At 45.2% G+C, this 22,684-nt stretch overlaps 9 protein-coding genes across 9 annotated transcripts; 3 read left to right on the top strand and 6 right to left on the bottom strand.

Moving 5' to 3' along the window:
• Window positions 1–682: 682 nt before the first annotated feature.
• GGS22DRAFT_34074 (uncharacterized protein) lies at window positions 683–2,629 on the bottom strand. The gene is made up of 3 exons (XM_047966852.1): window positions 2,490–2,629; window positions 1,778–2,358; window positions 683–1,608 (listed from the first exon to the last, which is right to left on the bottom strand). Exons 1-3 carry the CDS (start codon window positions 2,502–2,504, stop codon window positions 816–818), a joined length of 1,389 nt encoding a protein of 462 aa, XP_047817481.1. The 5' UTR covers window positions 2,505–2,629; the 3' UTR covers window positions 683–815.
• A 6,888-nt stretch (window positions 2,630–9,517) lies between these two features.
• Window positions 9,518–10,548, top strand: GGS22DRAFT_167605 (uncharacterized protein). Its single transcript, XM_047962012.1, has 2 exons — window positions 9,518–9,663; window positions 9,727–10,548. The coding sequence occupies exons 1-2, from the start codon at window positions 9,571–9,573 to the stop codon at window positions 10,240–10,242; spliced, it is 609 nt and encodes a 202-aa protein (XP_047817480.1). The 5' UTR covers window positions 9,518–9,570; the 3' UTR covers window positions 10,243–10,548.
• On the bottom strand, window positions 10,278–10,673 carry GGS22DRAFT_34038 (uncharacterized protein). Its single transcript, XM_047966850.1, has one exon. The coding sequence runs from the start codon at window positions 10,548–10,550 to the stop codon at window positions 10,314–10,316; it is 237 nt and encodes a 78-aa protein (XP_047817479.1). The 5' UTR covers window positions 10,551–10,673; the 3' UTR covers window positions 10,278–10,313.
• Window positions 10,549–11,710, bottom strand: GGS22DRAFT_167601 (ribosome biogenesis protein RLP24). Its single transcript, XM_047962011.1, has 3 exons — window positions 11,648–11,710; window positions 11,429–11,480; window positions 10,549–11,349 (listed from the first exon to the last, which is right to left on the bottom strand). Exons 1-3 carry the CDS (start codon window positions 11,653–11,655, stop codon window positions 10,798–10,800), a joined length of 612 nt encoding a protein of 203 aa, XP_047817478.1. The 5' UTR covers window positions 11,656–11,710; the 3' UTR covers window positions 10,549–10,797.
• A 166-nt stretch (window positions 11,711–11,876) lies between these two features.
• GGS22DRAFT_34031 (mitochondrial chaperone) lies at window positions 11,877–12,726 on the top strand. Its single transcript, XM_047966849.1, has 3 exons — window positions 11,877–11,998; window positions 12,066–12,193; window positions 12,285–12,726. The coding sequence occupies exons 1-3, from the start codon at window positions 11,948–11,950 to the stop codon at window positions 12,421–12,423; spliced, it is 318 nt and encodes a 105-aa protein (XP_047817477.1). The 5' UTR covers window positions 11,877–11,947; the 3' UTR covers window positions 12,424–12,726.
• A 303-nt stretch (window positions 12,727–13,029) lies between these two features.
• GGS22DRAFT_180658 (uncharacterized protein) lies at window positions 13,030–14,856 on the bottom strand (the record flags this gene model as incomplete). The annotated part of the gene is made up of 6 exons (XM_047963791.1): window positions 13,030–13,423; window positions 13,476–13,761; window positions 13,818–14,293; window positions 14,395–14,444; window positions 14,515–14,606; window positions 14,820–14,856. 6 exons carry the CDS (start codon window positions 14,854–14,856, stop codon window positions 13,030–13,032), a joined length of 1,335 nt encoding a protein of 444 aa, XP_047817476.1.
• Window positions 14,857–16,258: 1,402 nt separating this feature from the next.
• Window positions 16,259–19,160, bottom strand: GGS22DRAFT_167598 (ATP-dependent DNA helicase II subunit 2). The gene is made up of 6 exons (XM_047962010.1): window positions 18,497–19,160; window positions 17,868–18,444; window positions 17,425–17,819; window positions 17,160–17,374; window positions 16,624–17,102; window positions 16,259–16,569 (listed from the first exon to the last, which is right to left on the bottom strand). Exons 1-6 carry the CDS (start codon window positions 18,988–18,990, stop codon window positions 16,555–16,557), a joined length of 2,175 nt encoding a protein of 724 aa, XP_047817475.1. The 5' UTR covers window positions 18,991–19,160; the 3' UTR covers window positions 16,259–16,554.
• A 206-nt stretch (window positions 19,161–19,366) lies between these two features.
• GGS22DRAFT_33996 (uncharacterized protein) lies at window positions 19,367–20,640 on the top strand. Its single transcript, XM_047966848.1, has 4 exons — window positions 19,367–19,614; window positions 19,702–19,735; window positions 19,863–20,163; window positions 20,225–20,640. The coding sequence occupies exons 1-4, from the start codon at window positions 19,565–19,567 to the stop codon at window positions 20,389–20,391; spliced, it is 552 nt and encodes a 183-aa protein (XP_047817474.1). The 5' UTR covers window positions 19,367–19,564; the 3' UTR covers window positions 20,392–20,640.
• On the bottom strand, window positions 20,572–21,576 carry GGS22DRAFT_167594 (uncharacterized protein). Its single transcript, XM_047962009.1, has one exon. The coding sequence runs from the start codon at window positions 21,357–21,359 to the stop codon at window positions 20,889–20,891; it is 471 nt and encodes a 156-aa protein (XP_047817473.1). The 5' UTR covers window positions 21,360–21,576; the 3' UTR covers window positions 20,572–20,888.
• Between the last annotated feature and the right edge of the window lie 1,108 nt (window positions 21,577–22,684).

The following is a 22,684-nucleotide window of genomic DNA, read 5'->3' as shown; positions in this document are numbered from 1 at the left end:
CCTGATCAACAATACAAACCACAAACCAAAAAACCTCGCTTCTCGAAAGGAAATCCAAGTCCTCGATCCTCGATCTTCATTCTCAAACATTTTCTTCTTTTCCCTATTATCACTCTTTTCCTTACCTAGGTACCTACCTAAGGTTCACCTAGGTTCCTTTCTATCTGGTGTGACCTTTCGCTGATGAACTGGCTATCCTTGAATACATGCTGTCTGTTTGCTGCCTGCCCGCCGCGTCGTTCCGTTTGTAACCCATATATACCAATGTGCACTTAGCGCAGATCGAGAAGATCGCTGGTGTCATAGCTCCACTACTGGTAGTATGGTGTTTGGTAAAGCCGAACCTTGGAAACTAGCTTCATATCTCGGCCTTCGCAGGTCAGTCATTAATACTGATCTGCACCTACGCAACTATCGTCAGCCAGCACCAGAGTGCATAATCAGACATTTACTAGTAGGTCAGGATAATTATCTTAATCAGTTTTCATTCATAAAGAACAAATGGGTGTTCTTGGTCTTATTGCCAGACATCACACGTCTTGCCCCATGAGAAACCGTTCCTGTCCTTCCCACCCTCCCGAAAGATCTCGACTATGTTGGGTGTTCGCTCGACGCTCCCTCCGATCCTCACTTTAACCTCTTGGAGAATGTTCCAGGGTATCCTTTCCCCAGCGCCCTCCATTCTTCGGTGCTGAGATTTCGGCCGCGGAGCGAACCACCTCGTTTACAAAATTTGATATACGACGATACACAAAGGAAATCAACAGAACGCCATGATTCGTTTCATGTCATCTCTCGAGCGAACGATCTAGAGTTTAATCCTCCATACGGCCAAACATCATCTCGTCGTCATCCTCGCTGCTACGCGTCCCAGAGCGCAGATCACCCTCGTCTTCGTCCATAACGCTGCTCTCGCTGTCTTCCATCTTCACGTCTTCTGTGTGCCGGAGCTCACCTCGGGTGAAACTCTCCGGCATTTGGCCGGATGGGAAACTATTGATGAAACTCGTACTAGTAAAGGCTGCATGGTCGAGATATTGGGCAGGAAGCGGCGGTACCGGGGGGGCGTCGTTAGGCAACCTAGCATCACGGCCCCCCCCGTTGCTGCCAAAGCTACAGCTGAGTAGCTCTACCGCTGCAGCAAGGTCGCGATCGTCCTGGCCGGTGCTGTTCATACCAGAAGATGGAGGGCGTCGGTCTGTGCTTGCATGTCGGATGTGGCCGAACGCATTCCCGTTAGGTACGCTGCCTGGGAAGAATGAGCCCGATATCGCCGACTGGAAAGACCGCGAATAACTACTTCCGTTGCTGCTCCTCTTTGGCGCTGTCCGGTATGCGAGAGTATTGCTCACGCTGAAAGCCTCCGGTTGTGGTGGTGGGGTGGTATCAGCGGAGCTGCGAACGTCGTCGTGAAGTTCCGAATAGCCCGATGCGGTAGGGGAGGCCGATTCGGGGTCGCTGGCGAAATCTTTGGCCGAGTCAGGTGGGGTGGTTGCATCGTCGATGTTCATGGCTACGAGAACCGAGGCCGCCTCGAGCAGTTGAACTTGTTGATGCTTGGATATAAGCAGCTTTGACGTGAGGGACCACTCGGGAGTATGTTCCCACCTAGCAAGCAAATCGTCAACACAGGTTCACGTTCAATTACCCGGGGCTTGATGAGAATCTCGCGGCGAGACCATCTTTGTCTTTCAAGGCAGGGACGCTCATTTATTATCCAGCGGCCCGGGCAAAGGAATGCATGAGAGAGGCAGTGGATAAGAAAATGGGCACCAACAAATGCTTGGTCAAGCAGCTGCTATGCTTGTATCCTTTCCCACACTTATCGCAGCGGAGCTCAATTCGGTTGCTCTTTTTGCCCTCCTTCGTCAGGGGCTGACCGTCGCTCGCCCGCCTAATGCGAGTTTTCTGCGGCCCTCCCTCCCCTTCGTCGGCCGACATATCGTTCGAATCGTCATCGATAGCGTCCTCCAAGCCCTCAGGCTTCATGCTCATGGAGAACCTGTGCGTTGGCAAGCTGGCTGGCGGAGAGGGTAAGCTACCGATGATAGCTGATCTCGCGGCGGCGGACTTCGACATGGTACCGCGACGTGAATTGACGGCGATGGGGAGGGGTCCGACCTTGTCGCCGGCTTCCTCGAGGGCGGCTGCGACGGCTGCGACATTAGCGGCGGTGTTGGTCATGCTCTTCCGACGTGTTACACGATGGGCGGCATTGAGGGCGCCGGACAAGGCGGAGTATGTGTGGGAGTTGTTGCGAGAATGAGAAAATGGTCTCGCAGCGCCCAAGGAAGACGACGAGCCGGAGGAGATGGATTGACGGTGTTGGGTCAATGGCCTCGCTGATGTTTGCATTTCCTATCGTCGTGATAGACGCGAATGATCAGCATGGTTACCCTACCCCATGAAGCAAGCTGGGAACGGGTAATGGTGGTCAATGATTATCAATGGTGATAGGTGAAATTAAACTGGTGCAACTGCTGGGTTACCTTGGAAGAGGCCATTGCCGAACACGTAGATAATTGAACGACAAAATATTCGTCTTTGCTGACGGTAGCGTCTTTTTTCTTCTTCTCTTTCCTTCAGCTCGTGTCTCACTCAGTCGTTGGAGAATGTAGCAAAGATCAAGCAAGTAGAAAGAAGCAAAAAAGCAAAGCAATAGGGATTTATCGGCAATGGTGGGTGGATTATGCTATGTATTGGTCAGAAGGAAGAAGTTGGTGGTGGTATTGCAAGTAGTGCAGTGGAGGGCGGATGTTGGGAAAGAAGAAAAGCCGTCCGAAGTTCGAAGATAATTATTTTTTTTTCTTTGGCCCTTTGGGAATTGAGGAAACAACAAAGGGTCAATCAATTGCACAAAAAAATAATTTTTATGGATTCAACCTTGGGACTTTAGGAAGTTTACGAGTAGCTACAACTTTCGTTGTACCGGTATGTACGTTTAGGCAGGTACTAACCTGACTGTACAAGTACAGAGATACTCACATATGGATGCTGAGATACGCAGAAAGCTAGGTACCTACTAGAACTTGGAATACATTAGATCCATACATCAGTCATTCGTCAGGTGGTCAACCGACCTGAAATAACATTGGAAATGGCCTTGACTGCGCCATCCTCTAGTTCTTATGATTATTATTTCAGCATTACTCCTTCTTCCTTATTATTACCCCCTTCTACTTATAGTACTAGAACGTACATACCAACATGCCTATCTATGTTAATACATACATCTGATGCTCAGCATGCGCTATATTATGGCGCGTAGATACCTAGATATGTATTTATATGAAAAACTTATGGATTACCTACCAAAGAAAGCATTAAAAAAGCGAACATTATAAAGTGGCATGTGGTGCGCTGGGTGCGCTGTAGTGGTGTGGTGGTCATGCTGGCTTGTCCTTGTCTCGCTTTTAGTCTTCTTTTCCCCCTCTCTCCATTGATTCGCCCCCCATATTTCTTTCCTTCCCCGTTTTGTCCATCCTATTTTATCTGGGCAAGCCTGGGTAGAATCCACAAGAGTGCATTGGAAGATTGATACAACGCACGCTCTCTGCACGTCAAGTGGTTCTGCCCCTGTATATTAGGTATGTACTTCCGTACCTACATTCCTAGATACATATTTAGTGCAATCATCAATGTACATACCTAGTCCACTCATGGATAGATATGTACCTATGCATATGTACATGTGTTGAGCTGGACCTGCTAGGTTCTCCAGCTAGAGAAGCTTCATGTGGTGTAGTTCCGAGTCCTAGTCAGGGTTCAGTCAGGCACAACTTCAAACTTGGAAACTTGTTAAAGCAGCATAAAAAAGTGTACAGCTGTAAACAGGTTATGGCATACTAGGTATGTTATTAATATGTAGTTGACAATCTCTTACTCAGAGCTAATCCTTAACCAATACGATGTGTGGATCAGGGATATCGTTTTGGTGGAAGACGAGATGAGAATGATACAAGTTATCGCAATCAAGTTTGTCGTCTCTGTAAGCCAATAGACCCAATAACTTCTAAAAAGAGCGAATTCTACTTAGCGGAGTGCGGTTATAGAATAATTACCTAGCGAATCATTAAGTACAGCTGCATTTTGTGTGCATTTTGTGTGCCTGGATAAGTGATGAGTAGCATAAATTTGAGTCTGGAACAGACCCAATAGGCAATTGCGCCTGGGGTTTGTTATGCTAATGAGATGGAGTTTAGGTACTAATGTTGAACATCTGCTTGGGTACAATACCAAGGTACCTACGGTAGGTAGGTGCAATCCTATAGCACGTGGATAACTCGAATGAAAGTTGACAGTATCTTATTAAAGGATCACGGAGTCGGACAAATAAGATACAGCTTCGAGACACATTTAAGGATGAGACGACCTACCTATTTAATCATCCTCAGCCAGGTACTTACATTACATAGGGAACTTTTATTTTATGCGAAACTTGCCTATCAAATAACAACAGCGGTTTGTTATGTAAATCTTAATTGACAAGTGGCAGTATAGCAGTAATAACGTGTCATATTTACTCAGGCAGTTAGGTAGGATAATGTCATTCGCGAATAACCTTATTCTTATTAAGGAAACGCTCACATCCTACATAAAGGGTATATCCAAATACTTAAATATTATTAAATAGGTACCTACCTACGTACATATATATAAGTATTATAATTCAAAAAACTCTATAAGTTAGTTATGGATAGGTAAGTAATGTTTCAACCTGGTTACTTAACCTTTTTTCTTATTATTTCTTATTATACTACCTAATATATGTACATGGCTTTAAACACCTATGTACTCGCCTACCTAAGTATGCGCCTGTAGATATCTCGTTTAGGTTAGTAATAACCTTGAACCTTGTGACTGGACCGGGTTTTATAAATCGATCAAAGGACCATAGATTTCAACCCCGGACTACGCGGATCAGCACTACGATCGTAAGCGCGTCACCTGGCGGGTAGGTAACAGCTTGTGCTAAGAATATCCGTCCCGGTATCTCACACTTTGTCTTCCCAGTTTCAAAAAACCCTTTTCGAATTTCAAATTTCAGCTTTCCTTAGTAAAATATTCCCATCTCGACCTGTACGTAAATATCGGGTTATATTTAAGCATTGGGATTAATGTAGGTTTAGAACCTAAATCTAAAAGTATTCATGGAATCTTAGGACATCGTAGATAACAAATCAATACTTACCTACCTACAGATATACATGTACATATATATCAACGTTCAACCCTTTATGTAACTGTCCACTAATGCCATCTGGGGATTGTAACAAATGTAAGTTCATACCTAATAACATGCTACTGGGTCATGAACCTGGTCGCGGTCGTGGTAAGTTGTAACACCGGATCTCAATTTTATAGCTCTAGATGTTGAATGAAAAACGTTTCACAACCATAAAATCCACGGGATCAGCAAGCCAATGAACTTTTCTGGCAGTCTGGGTGCCGCAGGTATGTACCTTTCATACATGAGCTCCCACTTGGGAGCCGGCAAGTGGTAGAATTTGGAGAAATATTAATATGCTCACGCCCATAGCACTTTCCTCAGCTTGTCTCATTGGATAACTCGCTAGTGCCAGACCACTAATAGGTAAGTCAAAGAAGGGGGTATTCGTATGGGGGGGGTATTCGGCAGCCCCACTTTTGTGGTGAGATCCTGATCATATATGGTATAGCGTGGTACATCGGGAACTGAAAGATGAATTCTCAGTTTTTTATTGGTTTATGAAACTTTCATTACTATTCTAGGTATAGCTTCTTGATAACGACCAATTAGGCTCTGCCACTAGGCCCAGCTAGGCTTAGTGCACTCTTCCTTTCTAGTCTAGCGCGCGTGATATCCTCGGACCTGGCCAATTGACTTGCGAGTACGTCAACTCGGACAAAAGTTTTTTACAGTCCCGAAAATGTCACGTGATACTTTGGGAGTGGCGAACCAATCAACGAGCTCGATTGGGCGGGGACTAGCGTGGGTTTTAGGGCTAAAATAAAGCGTGGCCGAATAATTTTATGGCGATCTATTGGCTAAGCGGCTGCGCCAAGCTAAAATGGTCAGATGTAAGGGCCAATTGCGATAAAGGTCAAAAATCTGGACTTCCCGATTGGTATAAGGTGATCAAAGCTAATTGGCTGTTACCTTCCTTAGCTTCATAAGGCATAGCGTATAGTATTGAGCCTTTTTATTGGTTGAAGGTTCTTGAAAGACAAAAAGAAAAAGGTACGTCGAATAAAGTGGCCCGTTTGGCTGCATCCACTTCTCATTGGTTGAGGTCTCACCACAAAAGTGGGGCTGCCGAATACCCCCCCCATACGAATACCCCCTTCTTTGACTTACACGTGTCCGGATTAGGGTATTAACCAAAGACACCCCTCTCTACCTACCAGGCTGCCAGGTACCTATCAAATCATCTTTCCATCAGATTTATCCAAATTCTTCTACGGGTTTCCAACTTCAACTTCCTATACTAATCGAATGCTATCAAATGAGACATTGTTAGGCAGTTGAGCAATATTCGTTCGAACGAAGTAGGAAGCAAGAGATTCCCTTCTAAACTGATACTGGTTCTTCGCACGCGCTAGATTCTTAATTCGATGTCCTGCTGCATGGTCTTAAGAGTCCAGAACCATTCCAAAATGATTCTTGTTGGTTCCTTTGATATCGTACTGTACATCCAATTGGCCAAGGTGGCAATTGGTCCAGACCATTCCGTAGGGACGCATACTAATAGACATATTCTATAATTTCTTTTCGGGTGGGTGATTTTCTAGGTGAAGGCTCGCTTCCCCTTTCCTAAGTGAACCGCATCGCCGCCACCACGATAATTTAATCATTTCGAAATAGGATAAATGATGCCTACCTAAATGTTAGCTCTTCACTATGGGTACATACCTTCATTCAAGCCCCTGCCACAAGCTATATACCTAGGTATGTAGACTGTTAGGTACCTATTGCTGTTAAGTATTACTTAGGTACCTAGGCTTTGAGAGGGTATCATATATATGTAAAAAGGAGTCACGGGATAAAGAATTGGGATAGTCTATTTTTCCGTCGCACGTTCCGGGCCTTATGATTTGTCGTTTTCATTGCGTATTTAGCTTAAGATAATCTCATTATTGTCCAGTAACGAATAAGACTTCGTAACCTAAAAATGGTTGATAAGCTGGGGTACATACATATTTCACTGCCAAGATGACAGTTCGTTCAATTGGTTAGCACCTTTTTTTCCCATGATACCTTTCTAAAGATAATAACAATTGTTTTCTCTAGTTGAAAAAAACTGATGATTTAGGGCTAAAATGAACTCGCTTACAAAAGGTAGGTACCTACATATATGGATGTAATTTCAATATTCAAACTAACCAGATTCTAATGTGTCAACCTCCGTATAGAAGGGAGTATGCACTTATTATACTTAGGTTGGTAGGTAGGTAATAATAAATATCTACCGTAGGACCAACATGACAGCATGGTTGAGTGTATGAAAATGAGCTTGTAACATAGGTAGCTAGCTCTTTTAATTTTTTATTTTATTTTAATGAATGCACTTGGAGGCGAAATAATCTCAGTAATGGGTCAGTTGAAATTATACTAGGTAGCTAGAGGTGTCAATTATGTACCTACCTACATTACTAATATCCACTAAACCTCATTTAGATAATGAAAGAAAAAAGGCCTAAGTGCGCTTGGTTTCTATATTTCCTCCTTATTATAAGATACGAATGCTTATTGTTATTAGGTTTCTACCTACCTATCTAGTAGGTATGTAGATATACCACTAATATTCCAAGTTATACAACTGGCGATCCAAGAACGGATCCCGGAACCTACCTACCTACACATACCTAGACGTTCGAAGGATCAACACTGCTTACCCGCCCTGCCCGCTCTACCCGGTCGCGCATCACCTTACTAAAACTTAACATCGACCTCTGCCGGTCAGCCGGTACGAACTGGTTTAGTGTATTTGTTTATGTAGTGTCAGTACACTACCTACTTACCTACCTGTATCGAGCATGTATTTAGACAACTTGCGGAGCCGCGTAATGAGCCTCGTTACCTACCTCATATTTCTACTGCTGACTACCCGAGACTTAGGTACTTGGCTAGGCAGGAGTCATGCTAAAGTTGGCCGGAGGACTACCTACTAGGTACCTACCTAGCATATCCATCCTACTTAACATCCATAATAGGTATACATATGCGTAACCTGCCCCTTGGTTCGAACGGATGCAGGTACGAGAATGCTCTCGAACGCTTTATAAAAGCCCTCGAAACTTTCGGGTCTAATCGGAGGCGCAGCCGTATTATAGCGGTGTTCTTCTATGGCTTCTATTGAGGCGTCACATATCGAATTTGAATTATGACGTGTAATACCACTTTTCTATAACAAGACTGCAATGGTAGAATGGCATAGTAATGTATCTATCATATCCAATGCAAATACTAGATACTAAGTAGGTTTTAAACATTGAATACTTAATTAACATCTGCATGCGAATCATGGATAGGTCGAGGTGCCCCTCAATGACGTCGTTATCTACTGGAACTTCGATTAGGTTGCACAAGGTAACACACGGCAAGCTAGTCGCTCCCAGTGGGTTGGAATTACTGTGTACGTACCTACAGATCATCTATGAACATGTTTCCTACGTTTGTAATTTTGTAGATATTCAACATGCCTAGTAATCTTTTATGAATAATTTCCAACGTTGCCGTTTATATCGACTAAGTCTTTAATTTCCATCCCCGCCCTTTACGCGCGTGGTCGATGTTAATTAATAAATACCTACCCACGAGCAGGCGCTTATATATATTTACATATGTGTACTGTTATCTACTAGGAGCAGATAATTCCGGTTCTTATTAGCCGCTGTTAGATTTCTTCCTTAGCCCAGTACTAGGTAGGTTAGATATCCTGGATCGACTAACCGGACATGCAAAGCAGTGCTCCTTACAAATAATTATCGACCTATGTACATACAGTAAAGGTCCAAATTTATCCGGCCCACCTCCAAAATCACACCAAAAAACGCCGTTTTGCTACCTTTTCACTTTGCGATATCTCCACCAATAAAAATAGTAAAAATAGAAAATTAATTTTACTTAATAGAAATTTACTTAGGCTTCATTTTATATATATAATATTTTTGGAGAAATCTTAAAATGAAGAAGTTGTTGCAAGTTAAAGTAGAGGTTAATGTAGAATTGTCAACTCTCCCATACAAATCGAGATTTTTTGTATGGAGACTTGCTAAATTTCACATTCAGTCAACTTTGGCTTGCGATAACTTCTTCATTTTAAAATTTCTCCAAAAATATTATATATATAAAATAAAGATATAATAAAGTTCTATTAAATTTAATTAACCAATACCTTCTATCATTTTTATTAATTAAGATATTATAAAGTTAAAAGGGTAAGTTTTGGTGTAAAATGGGGGGTGGGCCGGATTAATTTGGACCTTTACTGTAGGTAATAACGGCACCTGTCGAATCATACAATACAAACGGTATATGTACTCGTAGGAAATACAAGAACAGTTTGGTCCCACACCTCCACATACATTATGGCAGATGTATACCGGTGCAGCGGACGGGGCGGGGCAGGCAATTTCTACTCACAGAAAGACATCGATGAGGTGATGAAAGGGAAGCCAGAGGTCTCGTGAACTCTCATATGGGTACCTACCCATTTATCAACTCTTAGCTAACACGCCCAACAGGATCTTGAAGCCCAGAAACCTCAACACATCCCCGACGATGAACCGTTAGGCGACCCCGCAGACGTTCCCACACAGACGACACCGCCGTTCACAAACACGACCGCCGGAAACGGCGCGAGGGCATACATTCGCTCCGGCCGCGGCGGCGCAGGAAACTTTGTCGATGTGCCTCCTTCAATTTCCCCCGCAACATTGAATCCTACCATAGCTCTAGACATGTCGACGGTGCCGGCACCCTCTTCTCCTACCTCTTTCTTCAACACCCCCGATCCTCAAACCTACGCACAGACTGTACAACACCCGGCACGAAGCGGGCCTTCGGGTCGAGGTGGTGCTGGGAATTGGGTATCCACCGACTCGGACATGGAGTACGACCCGGAGCAAGAGCGTAAGCGGCGGGAGGCGTTAGACGCGCACATCCTGCAAGATATTCGGGAGTCGCTGCCGCAGCCGCCTAAGATTCACTACATGCATGGACCGGGAAGGGGGCGGAAGCCTGATTCACCCTCTTCGTGATTCGAAACTCAAAAGTTTCCTTGGGGTGGTAATGGGTGGGTGGCCGGGCGGATACCTGGTGGCCACCTGGCCTATATAGCTCTCCGGCACTGCTTTTCGTTGGTTAGAGAGGTTAAAGAATCTGAGGTACTAGGACATGTGAGGCGATAGCTGGTTAGATAGAGGCGCCTGTTAGGAAGCCTCACCTCAATACCACTCGCAGCATTGCACACCACGTCTATGGATACTCTAATAGTAGGAGGACAATATACAAGGCAAATTCTGTAAATGAATAATTTTAATGCACAGCACCACAAGAAATGAGTCATGGTTTGGCAGTGATGTGTATATGCTCCCGCTAGACTTGAATGGGCGGGTCAAAAGTTTCGTAATGGGAAAAGGTACCAGACACCTAGAATTTAGAATCCACCAACGCCAGGGCATGCAGAATAATCAAAGCAGTCCACACATGAACGCCGCGGCCCGAAATTTTCTGGCGTCTCCCTTTGTGCAGTATCTCTCATATTTCCCCCCGCGTCAGGACTGTACATCTACGCCAGTATGGTGTCGTGTCATCTAATCGGAATCCACATCCATGCCGCCGTTGTCCTCGCCCATGACCTCGACGCCACCGTCGACACGCACTCTTTGTCGGAGCTTCTCCTTGCCGAACACTTTGCTCTTCTCGGCAACCATATTCATCTGTTCCAGCTCCTCAATCTCCTCGGGCGCCAGTCCCTGCTCCTCCGCCAGTCTTCTCTTCTCAGAGCCGCGCATCTTAGGTAACAGATGACCGTGGGTCTCGACGAGCTTGCGATCGGTAGCCAATTCCCTAGCTCTCTTGCCCGCTAGTCGTCTCTTAGCAAAGACACGCTCGCGCTTGGCCCTAATTTCGGAGACGCGCTCCATGGCCTTAAGGGTCTTGGTCACAAGGTCGCGGTTGTACCGGACGGGGACATTTCTGCGCGCGGCGAACTGAAGGGTGGAGTCGACGGTCATCTCCTTGCCCACGGCTTTGCGGAAGGCCTTGGTCCATTTTAGCTTGCGCGGGTTGCGCTTCATGACAAAATTCTTGTGGCATTTGGAGCGGCAGAAACGGAATTGCTTGGCATCGTTGCGGCAGAATGTCTGTGTGGTAAGAAATAGCCCAAGTTAGGATCATATTATTCGTAATAGGTAGGGAAAACTAAAGAGAGTGAGGACTGACTATTCCCTTGCCTGGATAGGCAGGCCTACTGCAAAAGTAACACGTCTCGATTCTGTGAATATATAGTTAGTGGCAATTCGCTTTCCATCAACGACAAAATAAAGACTGGCTCAAAGCTCCTAACAATATCAAAGAGGTCCTAACTAAGCGGAGTGTAAAACTCAACAATTCTAAGTCTCCTAGAAGATCTATGATTGCTGATGACTATTCAATACGTACCTGACCATTTTGACGGACTAACTTGGCTCTGCAAAATCGTGATGTTTTAATACTTGATATTTTAGGCCCCTCCAAAAATTCATACCTACAAAGGTAGATAATTTTAGCGGGTCCATCTCCATGATAGGTCTGGATTAACATCTATCCGCAGACATCGCCTTCCTTATCGATACCTAGGTACCTAAGTACACAGTACATTTTTCAACGGGTCAGCCCGCCATAAGGATCGTGCGCATCAAAAGAAATCGTAGTGAGGCACCTTTTCAATCTTCAACCTCAACACCGAATTCATACTCTAAAATGGCCTCGGCACTAGCAATTGGAGGTGGCGTAGCAGTCGCTGCATTCCTCGTATGCCCACTATTTCCATTCTATAATCACCATCCCTCCAAATCCTAACTAATACCTTTGATTATAGGGCCGCGCAGGACTCGTCGCATGGCGGCGCTCTCGGGGCGGCGTCGGTGCTCTAGGCAAAGCCTTCTATAAGGGCGGATTTGAGCCGCGCATGACCAAGAAAGAAGCCACCTTGATCCTTTCTCTCAAGTACGACTCCTGATCACCTACCTATTACCTACTCCCTACCCCCTACTCCCTGCATCCTCCAAGAGACTACCTGCTAAACACCCCTCGTTAGTGAGCGAGCCCTCACTAAAGAAAAGGTCCGCAAAGCCCACCGCACGCTGATGCTACTGAACCATCCGGACCGAGGCGGAAGCCCATACCTAGCTACAAAAGTCAACGAGGCGAAAGAGTTTCTGGAGAAAAACAGTTAGCGCTTAGAGAACCCTAGGCGTACGATGTATAACACGGCTGCATGCATAGAGCGATGGCGTTATGGTCACGGTTCATAAGAGGAAATTTATTGCGTTTGTTAGGCCATGTATGGTCTGTATTCTGCCTGCAATACAAATAAGACCCTATCTCATGGGCCAACTCTCTTCTCGAATTTTCCCGAATTCATCGCAAATTCGCATACATATTATCTTGGGAATGAGCATTTAAGAAATAAGTAATGTGTCAGCTCCACACCCTCTTACTCCGCGGGAATAGTGATCTCTCGTCTTTGGATCCGGTGGAGTAGAATCGTCAATATTAACTCAGTTGGAAATCTCGAAAGCATAGATAGGCGCATCGAAGGGAGTCCGTCTGAGGGATTCACCATTCTTCTCGTGGTCTCGATGCTGTAAAGCGCACATCAGCAAAGCCGAAAGCAACTCGGGGGCTTTTGACTTACGAGGATGAGTTGTGTCTGGAATTGGCTCTCTCGATATCTGGGGTTGGCCTCCATCGTCCATCTCACCGTCGCTCCACTCGTCATTGCTATGCCCAGTAGGCAAGGAATCAGCATATATATATCACGTTTCATCGCTAATGTGTACTTACCCCAGCTCAATAGCATTGATATACCCTTGTTTCGGATGTGCCTTTGCCGCTTGTTGAACTACCATAGCAATCATGGCACGGAGTGTGTACGTCGCATCATTCCCTGCGTTGTGGAAGTTACATCCCGATATCCCTAGCTCCTCGCAAATGCTTGAGAGGCTACGGCCATTAGCTGACTTCTGAATACGTTGGAACATCGACTTGGTATCTATCTCGTCTGTGAACTGTGGTACTCGCCAAATATTGAAGCCAACTTTCGCGAGATAGTTAAGATCTTGGACCATGTCGTGCCCGACCATGATGACTGGCCGTTTATCATCGGATTCTGCGTCTCCGATAATATTACCAACAATCCGGGCAATGTCCTTAGAATAGACGTATTCGGAAATTCTAGAAAGAAAAACGTGAGCTTCGATCTTCATTCTGGATGAAGAAGCCATACCCGAAACCGAATAAGTGAGGACACCCTTGGACATACATCGAATTGATCTTGTCCGCGTGCTCTCTGATTACAAAATGATGGGACATGATCAATTTAAACCAGTTGCAACCGTTCTTTCCAGGCGAGACGCGCATTGTGTCCTTGGTGTCGAGGACTGCGAAGCCTACTTCAGTAATAACATGCCTAGATCTCTCCCATGCTTCAACGTCGACACAGACAAATCGCACCGAATCCTTCGTCTGGAATGGGACTGGCTTGTTCACATCCCAGCCCGCGGCCGATACACCTTAATATAAAGTTAGCCACTCGAAAACAGATGTCTAGATGGCAGTAAAACCAAACCTGAACTGAGTCCATACTCAACCTCAACGTGTCCTGGAAGAAATCCGAGGTATCTCTGTGCCCGCTTGATCATTCGCCCATAACCCTTCTGGCGCTCGACTCTCTTAATCTTCGTCACTTCAGGGTTCTTCTTTTTCTTCCCTGATTTGATGGAATTATGTATTTCGTCCATCCTATTCTTGAAAACTTCCAAAGCAGCCGCACTCAAGCCTGTTAGATCATCTTTGGGGAATGCTTTAGCTTGGCTTTTGAGCCGCTCTAGATCATCGAGGCTCCGGGCAAACCCTAAAAAGCGAGGAAGAGGCATCCCCCAATTTCCAAAGGCAAGGGAGAATTTCTCTCCCGCCTGACCCTTTGGGATGGGGAGCGTCACCTCCAGTTGGTTACTGACGCTACAAAGGAAGTCCTTAACCTGGGAACTAGGAACTAAAATAAGAGGATCCCTCCCAAAGTCGCTTGGGTCAGACAGATAGTAGCTAGGTATAGTATGATTAGCATAGGTACATAATCTAAGTAGGGTAACTTAGGTTCTTCATCTATGATCTCTTCACCGAGGAAGAGAAGGGTACACACGTACATATCCCAGGCGCGCTTCTCGAATAACGCCAAATTAAAGGTCTCCCCTACCTAAAACTAAGTCAGCAATGTCATTTCCCATCAAGTTATCTACGAGGGATGCACTATGAGGGATACTTACTACTTCTTCATCTCGTTTGTTACCGTGGACATATGGATAACTACGAATGGCCTTCCAGGGGCAAAATTCCATACTGTTCCCCGATTCTCCACCTACATTTAGCGTTCGTAATTTCGATGATAAATTATTATTGACTTGCTGGGTAGTGTGGTTCAAGATAGCTCGAGAGCCTGTGAAAGAAGTAAGCATAATTTTCAAGACTACGTACCCTAGGTTTGTGATCGTGTCTGGAAAATTGGAAATATAAAGGAAAAAGCAAACTGTACGAGTGGTCTTAATTTTATCAGGAGTATTAGACGTCATACCTTCGCCAAATGGCATAGAACCTTTGAAACTACCCATATTCTCTCTTGGGTGTGAGTATTTTCTAATCGAAGCGTGTTTCTGCGATGCTTTGGACTATCATTCACGAGATTGTTGCTGTGAAGATAAGGTTCGAGTTCAAGGTCTAGAAGAGAATTCTGAGCATCAGTAGAAAAGAAATGTAGGATTGCTCAAGTCTACGTAATCTGTGTAAAGCTTTCGGTGAGCGGTCGTGGTTCCTCAATAACAGGCTGTTTACCTAGTAGGTAGGTACCTAGCATGTTTTATTTAACTTAAACAAGTAGAGACTTAAAGGCAATGGGCATTACCTACCTAGTAATGACTGAGATCGGGACGCACTTGCTCACTTAAATATATTATACCTAAGCAAGTGCTCCTCTGATATAAGGTACTTAATTTGGACGATATCTATTGGAGGATGACATCGATTAAGTTGCCCTAATTTCCTATTAGGCAGTAGCAATAAGTCATACAAGGAGGGGGATTATATCATCAGTCAATCGTGGCTTCCTTACACAGTACCTACTAGCTTACCTACTTACTAGGTAGACACCTACCTAACATCAATGCACTCCGATATCCCGCAGGTACTAGGTAGGTAGGCACCTAGAACCTACTCCTACTTGTAGTGCTTGGCTGTTTGTTTTATGAGATGATTTCTGGGTGGAGGTGTAACATAGAGATCATGGGTATCTAGGTATCATAGGTATATATCAATAGGTCTTTACCTACCTAGGTAGTCACCAATGATACCTAATAATTACTAGGTATATACAACGCAAACATGAGACTGATGTCATGTTTGGTGGCAGGTTTCCAAACTACTGCATGGAAGCTGAAGAGATTGTCTTCTATACTTCTACTATCATATTACTGACCCTAGTCTAATGAATACACATCGAAGTAGATCCGAATGGCCACGGGTATGCCCTTTGAAGTAGTCGGGATTGGCGACTGGTTGTGGTTCGCCTACCGTTATTTCATTGCCCAGTTTATTCGTAAAGGCCATAATAGAGCCATTAGGAACCTTGGAACGTAAAAAAAGAGGGTTAGTGTTGGAGTACGAGATATTTGTTGGGTTAAGATACCTGTTCGAAATGATGTATAACGTAGGAACGGTCACACAAATTTGAGGCTGTCGTGAATAAAGGTGGACAAGCAGAGGAATTAATTTTCTGTAGCCTTAAGTACCCAACTTAAATCTCTACAATAGAGTAAATCAGTGAGAAATATTATGAAATTAATAAATGGCAACTAACTAGGTACCTACCTACCTAAGGTAACTAGCTTTCGAAAATGCACAAATTGTTTCCACGACGATGATCTAGTAGGATCGTGAATTTTCTATAATGAAAGAGGATCGCTTCTAAGCTCTAGGAACTTTTCAGGCGATAGATAGGATAGGCAGGCTTCTGCCAAAGGTCCCAAGGAGCGAGTGTAAGAGGCTAACGTAGGTAGACATCATGTGGTCTTATCATCTAATCTAGGTATCTCCTTACATTAAAGTGAATTTTCTTGTGGTAATCTTATTACTTACTAATTCACAATCGTAATAGAGTATCTCGTACCTAAGGAAGGATCGTGAGAAACCAATACATTACACTGTTCTGAGCAAGACATAGAGAGTAGCAGAGCTTGAGATCCCTTTTCGTGAGCAATAGATTGGGATTGGCGAATTTCTCGCCCAGGTGTGGGATTGAGGCGTCATAACGAAAATTACTTCCTAAAGAACTACGCAAACGTTAGAAATGTACCAAATCAATGTGGAATATAGATGGTTCGTACCTCCATTGCCTCCTCAGGGGTTACCTTAGAAGGTTCGGATATATTCTGGTCGATGAGACCTAGTGCGGATCTGGCTCCTTTCATCTGCCACCATAACTCCCTTCTATCGCCACCCAACTCGCCAGAAAGCAGGCGCTTCTTCAAATCTCTTAAGAATGAGTTATATATAGCTGGCATCTCCCATTTCACCATCGTGTCCCTGAACACGGCAAGATTTTCTACAGCCCGGTCATATCCACTGTCTCCGAGACTGTTTGAGATGAGTGAGCGGATGATACTACCCATCTGCTTCGACGCGCCTTCAATCTCGGACTCTTCGCTAGCATACTCTACCATCTGCTTGAACTCGGGGATGGCGTTCTTTGGGTCGATCTTATGGCGCTTGTTTTGAGGCTGGTTGAGGAGAGCATCGACGTCAAGACCTGAAATTGGCTCCGGTTTATTACCCTTCTCTCTCCTGCTCTTGGCTTTGGGAGGTACTATATACGGGTTAGCTTGAAATGCCGAAGACGTTTTTATGAGATGAAATATAATACCTCTTTTGACATCAGCTTCAGCTATTAGGTCCGCAAGTCTTGATTTAGCTTTGACGATCAGGTCCTCTGGTGGGTTCGAATATTTGAGTAATATTGGGGCGACTGGAGGAAGTGGCTGGTCTGGATAAATCGCACGGTGTCGAACAACTTGATTAACACGATGAAGCGGAGGACAAAATACATCTTCGATTGCGGCGTATTCTGAACTGCGATTACTTTGAAACGTTAGTCCTATAGTATCTTCACGTAGACTTATAATAATTACCCTTCTTCATCCTTTGCCCAGGTAGATATGTCCATGGCGTCGACGTAGTCGTCCATGGCTTCCGAGAGATCTTTACTAGGTAGAAGGCGATGGTCTTCGTATTTTATATTACCAGTGACTGTAATCACCTTATCAAGGGGAGGGAACTGATAGTTTCTAACGTCTTCTGCGAAAGGCAACGGAACATCGTATAAACATTCAAAATCAGGTTCGATGTGAGGAGCAAGCAGGATTAGAGAGGGCTCCTTTCCATCTTTCGTGACGATCCGGGCCACTGCATAAGACTCAAGCTCCTGGAGGGAGTGAATGAACGAAGAGAGTTTAAGCGCGGCTGCGTCGTTTAATTTCTGAGCGACCGTCTGGCATGTTTCTCCCATGTTGAAGAACGGATCATACTAAGTAGATTAGCGTATAAAATATATTGACGGATGCGGCTTACTTACCTTCTCTTGATGTATGAAGCCCAAGATTGTAAAACATTTCGTAGTCTCGATCTTCGTAATGTTGTACTCCGACTCGCTAATATGAACGGCCGTTCTTCCGTACTCGTATCCCTTCGCCAATGATTCGAATTCGACGTCTCGCTTCCCTCCTGGTGCTTCAGGATCATTGACTTTATACGTCCTAGCATTTTTCACGGCCGCGAATGCGCCGGTACGTTCCACGCCTTCCATCTCATCGCTTCCGGCGGCCTGAGAGGGACCCGGATCAGTTGAGAGAACTACGCGACTGGCAGGTGGTATCGTCGCCTTGTGTGTCTTAAAATACCGTTCTACGCTGATGCTCATAGCATCTTTATGTGCTGCAGGATTCCCAAGGGTGAGCTCCCCGTCATACGACTTATATGGCTTGACGGGTTTTATTCTTGGCATCTCAAGTTCAGAGATGGCGTCTGCCATTGTGCCATATAACCCACCGCATTTATCGACAAGCTCCTTCAGGAGTTTCTCGTTGGTCCTCTTTTGGGTTGACTTGTCTTCTTCCTTGAAGCCGAATTCCACGTCATCAAAATCCACACCCCTAAATATAAAAGGTGTTAATATGGAACTAAGATCGCCGCGTAAAAACTTACAAGACTACAAGCTCGATTCCGCAGTCTTTGATCTTCCCTGCGATGTCATCGAAATCATCGGGATCAACAGACCCCTCTCCATCTGTAACTAGGATAATTTTGCGCTTGTATTTCAGCTTCTTAGTGAATCTCTCGATCATATCAACAGCTAGTACTATAGCTGATATAGAGTCGCCGGATTCAGTGTCGCTAGGTTTGATGAGGCTTTGCAGGCTGCGCAGGCTGGTCAAGTTCATGGGGCCGAGTTCTTGTAGAATCGAGATATTCTCATAACCGTCTCCTTGCTGGTCCTGCAAGGGGTTGCTAGTCTCGTCGGTCCTTACGCCAACCACTCCAACGGTCCATGTCTTTCGTGACGCAGCAACAGTCGTAGTAATTTTGTCCCATACATAGTGCATGCCCCAATCAAGATCGGATTCGATTCTTCCATTGTGAGAGTCTCCCATGGAGGACCCAAGGTCAACAATGTAAACTGTGGCCTCCTTGTCCGCCATTATGATACGGGTCGAGATACGGGGAGGAATAGAATGGGTGAGGGATATGGAAGTATGTAGAAGGATATGGAGGAAATTTCAGTTCAGTTAAGACATTCATCTACTATGTAACATCATGGGTTTCCATGTTGTTAAAAATAATGATAAAAAACGACATCTGCCCAGTTGATGAGATCCATTAAGTACCTAGGTAGGTAGGTACCTGTACCCTGTATGAGCACATGACAATTTGCTATTTGAAGCGCGTCGTTTTCACTAGGCAGGCGCGTAGGCACCTGACTGCAAGTGTATGCGCCTAATCGTCCGAGACCAATGGGCACCTTGATATGGTCCAAGCTTCTTCCGCCCCAAATTGGCGGGGATGGCACGACCGTCGACCGAGAGACTGCAGCGCACCACCTTTCCAAACGTTATGCGTCATCCGTAGTCTCGTCTATTGTTCATACAAAACTTTAATAAAACTACCAAAATTTTCTCATTCGAGCTTTTTGGATTTTACCATTACATTTCCCCCAATCTTCAATTCACAATTGTCATTTTGTCATTAGCACTAATACCAAAATAAGTCTCCAATATGGGTGAAGGATCCGTGCTCTTCACTTTAGCACCTTATCAAGTCCTGTCGTAGGTTCAAGCCAACCAATTACTATTATACAATATCTCTAGTACTAACAATATCGACGTCAAAACACATAAACTAATCTGGCATAGTTACGGCACACTCCTAGGAACACAGGTTTTCCACGTAAGTGGTTCATCTCTCGGCTGATATACACGAACTTGCTATAGCCCACCAATCAACCAACCCTTATTAAGTTGAACATGGCAAATATATATTAGAACGAATTGACAAACATAAAACCAAAATCTAGACTTTCTTCAACTCCATAGCCTCTTTCAAAGTCCTCGAGCGACCTCAATTCGCCATCCTTCAGCGAGCCGTCTTCCCCATATACTTCGGCATTCAGACTGCGAGCCCCGTCGTTCTGGCTTTGACATACCCGGGTAATAAGAGTGGCTTCGGCGTGCCGTCCAGTCTTGTCGGCGTATTTCACGAATCGAACCGCTGGGGCGTGTTGGTGCCACTTGGGTCCATATTTGCGACGGGTCTTTTAAACCTGGCATACCTACTCCCCGAGACGAACAAGATCACTGCCTTGAGGCGAGAGCAAGGTAGGGTAATGCAGGGACCACGAATATGAATATGCTTTGTTAATACGGATTTGTAATGCAGAGGTAAAGGATGGCAAAGCTAGCTACGATGCCAAACCGCATTCCAAGGAGATGGCCGAATTGAATAAGCAATTCGGCAAGATCCACGGCATCTCCTCGCTAGCGAACCTTATCACCCTACTCGCGACCGTTATCTATGGCATCAATCTATCCTCTAGACTCGAATGAGGCGAGATTCCATTGGTGTCCGCAGTCAATAAATCATTTGTACACGAAAGAAAGGTGGAATGTCAAATATTGGATGTCGACAACGAAACAACGCAAATTGGACCCAAATTGTCAATTAATTACAACGCTATCTACCTACTCAATCTATTCAACCACGCTTGAACACTTCCATAGAACAAGTATGTGAGCTTCCAGACTTGGCCAGAACCCATCCCCTGGTCTATTCTACTAGCGTTTTTTCTTCCAATCCCCACCGCCCTAAAATACGCCTCTTAAAACATTCCGAGACGGTAAGCGTATCCAGCACGCCCGAATCCCTGGGTATAATGCATACAAAAAAAACATGCCAAAGCCCGGCAGCCGATGCAATATTCCAATTTCGCCCGTAATACACGGTGAATCCCTCCGAGGCTCCGTAGATGGAAAGTTGGAAGATATACCGTTTCTATTTTTTTATTCTTTCTTTTACTTTGTGTCGGCAAAAATTGATTTAACTTTTAGATTTGTCCGGCCAATGCGAGCAATTTCTTCTTAGCGTCAGCTAGCTTCTTCGCTCGGGTTTCCTCGTCTTCGAGCACAGGCTTTCTGGATGGCTTGGCGGCTGCTCGTTGCAGGGAGCTGTAGAGGGACCGTGGCAACGGCTTCTTAGCCAGTTGGTGAGCGACATCTAGCTCCTCGGTTGGTGGTGCGTACTGTCGCTCCAGCGGCGGGATCGGGTAACTGGCGCCGATCATCTGGTTGGCCTTGGAGTTCGGCGATGGCGCTGGTGATGGTGACGTCTCTTCCTCCGACTCCGAGAGGGACGAGGTTGTAGGCGATGGTGAGGTATCACGGAAGTAGGCATGTGTGGTTTCGGACGGCTTACTGAAGACCCTTCGCCCTTTGATAGGGGTAGTACGAGCAGGGGCCTTTGGGAATGTGACGGGAGCCCCCATTCTAAAAGTGAACGTTTCTCTATGATCGGACATGGTGATTAGGTAATCAGGCTATAGCTTATAGGTGAGGTGTATGTGAGCTGCGGAAGATGGATGTGAAATGCTTGGATAAAGCTTGTAGTAAGCAAAGGGCCGGCCGGATGGGTTGATGTATAAGTAGTAGAGTTGCAAAAGACGTCTTCCCACTTTAGTAGATAGGTCGACAGATAACTAGCTCGCTTCGAAGAGTAGATATAGAAGTCGAATTAGAAGAATAAAACGAAGAAGGAAGGACGAAAAAGGGAAAGGAGAGCACGAGACATATATGTATGCGTATGCCGCACGGGATAAGCACAGCATAGACTCCATCCCGTTACGAACTACGATACGACCCCCACTCCCCACTCTCTGGGGGTCCTCGCTCGGAAGAGGGATCTAGTACTGTGTTGCTAACGCCGCATCCTTGATGGGGTGGACTCTACATACACTCATCGGTTCCCCATTCACCGCCGACTTATCGACAGCTAGCTGCAAGCAAGGGTGTCGTCAGCGGTGAATTATACCACTGTATGGGATATTACACACTTAATTAGTTGAATTAGCTGCAGTCAGGGTCTCGGCCCCACTTTCCTACTGGACCCAAGCACACCACTATGCATGGTATCGTGAAATCTATGTGAGCCGGCACCAATTGAGTGGGCAAGGTGGATTGCTTGATGAGCAAGGCGGTGGATCCTTCGAAGTGGTATCGTTTCTGACTATTTTACAACTACAGGACTGAGGAGACTGCTAGGTTTACATACTAGGCACTAAATCAACGCTGGTCTGAAAATCTTGAGGTTTTATGGAAGGTATTAGTATAGCAACTTGTCCTCGTGAACTGTTGCCGAGCGACACAGTCATACTCTATTCCACAGGGACACGTGACCACCCTCTCGGCAGATACCTAGTATTGGTATAATTAAAGGTAATCTAAAGTCTTCATTATGGGAGCACCCCCGAATTCGGCTACGCGAGCCTACTACAGAGTATGTACTACTAATGTTTTTTTGGGGACGATCGAACCCGTTCAACCCGTCGACTTCACAAATCAGATGGTGTAATTACCAATAATTAGGTCGTGTTCGTAAAATATAAAGCCAATCAAGGTCGGACGCATCTCTTACTTAACCATCTACGATGAATGGGTGTATCATGAAGGTGGGGTAGTATGTATATAATGTCTGGATAGATCATCCTCAAAGTTCCTTAAATAGAAGTCTTACAAGATCTGAAAGGGTCGAAGAGTGGCATATACGTAGGTATACGTCAAGCTGCTTGTTACCGCCTGTACGATTTGAAAGAAAGGCGTGCGTCACAGCACCAAGGTCTACGGATAT

The sequence above is a fragment of the Annulohypoxylon maeteangense genome, assembly GCF_022496945.1.
Source record: "Annulohypoxylon maeteangense strain CBS 123835 unplaced genomic scaffold GGS22scaffold_12, whole genome shotgun sequence".
Taxonomy (NCBI): domain Eukaryota; kingdom Fungi; phylum Ascomycota; class Sordariomycetes; order Xylariales; family Hypoxylaceae; genus Annulohypoxylon; species Annulohypoxylon maeteangense.
This window is presented reverse-complemented; position numbering and strand designations above follow the sequence as displayed.

Coding starts and splice junctions, on each gene's coding strand:
- GGS22DRAFT_34074 (XM_047966852.1), bottom strand. Junction 1,609..1,777: donor AGCTGCTTGACCAAGCATTT/GTTGGTGCCCAT, acceptor TTTGCTTGCTAG/GTGGGAACATACTCCCGAGT.
- GGS22DRAFT_34031 (XM_047966849.1), top strand. CDS start 11,948: ATGGCCTCGGCACTAGCAATTGGAGGTGGCGTAGCAGTCGCTGCATTC. Junction 11,999..12,065: donor TAGCAGTCGCTGCATTCCTC/GTATGCCCACTA, acceptor CTTTGATTATAG/GGCCGCGCAGGACTCGTCGC. Junction 12,194..12,284: donor ACCTTGATCCTTTCTCTCAA/GTACGACTCCTG, acceptor ACCCCTCGTTAG/TGAGCGAGCCCTCACTAAAG.
- GGS22DRAFT_167601 (XM_047962011.1), bottom strand. Junction 11,350..11,428: donor CCTATCCAGGCAAGGGAATA/GTCAGTCCTCAC, acceptor CTTACCACACAG/ACATTCTGCCGCAACGATGC.
- GGS22DRAFT_33996 (XM_047966848.1), top strand. CDS start 19,565: ATGGGTGAAGGATCCGTGCTCTTCACTTTAGCACCTTATCAAGTCCTG. Junction 19,615..19,701: donor GCACCTTATCAAGTCCTGTC/GTAGGTTCAAGC, acceptor AATCTGGCATAG/TTACGGCACACTCCTAGGAA. Junction 20,164..20,224: donor TGCCTTGAGGCGAGAGCAAG/GTAGGGTAATGC, acceptor TTTGTAATGCAG/AGGTAAAGGATGGCAAAGCT.
- GGS22DRAFT_167598 (XM_047962010.1), bottom strand. CDS start 18,990: ATGGCGGACAAGGAGGCCACAGTTTACATTGTTGACCTTGGGTCCTCC. Junction 17,820..17,867: donor GCTTCATACATCAAGAGAAG/GTAAGTAAGCCG, acceptor TAATCTACTTAG/TATGATCCGTTCTTCAACAT. Junction 17,103..17,159: donor TGAAGCTGATGTCAAAAGAG/GTATTATATTTC, acceptor ACCCGTATATAG/TACCTCCCAAAGCCAAGAGC.
- GGS22DRAFT_167605 (XM_047962012.1), top strand. CDS start 9,571: ATGGCAGATGTATACCGGTGCAGCGGACGGGGCGGGGCAGGCAATTTC. Junction 9,664..9,726: donor TGATGAAAGGGAAGCCAGAG/GTCTCGTGAACT, acceptor CACGCCCAACAG/GATCTTGAAGCCCAGAAACC.
- GGS22DRAFT_167594 (XM_047962009.1), bottom strand. CDS start 21,359: ATGTCCGATCATAGAGAAACGTTCACTTTTAGAATGGGGGCTCCCGTC.
- GGS22DRAFT_34038 (XM_047966850.1), bottom strand. CDS start 10,550: ATGACTCATTTCTTGTGGTGCTGTGCATTAAAATTATTCATTTACAGA.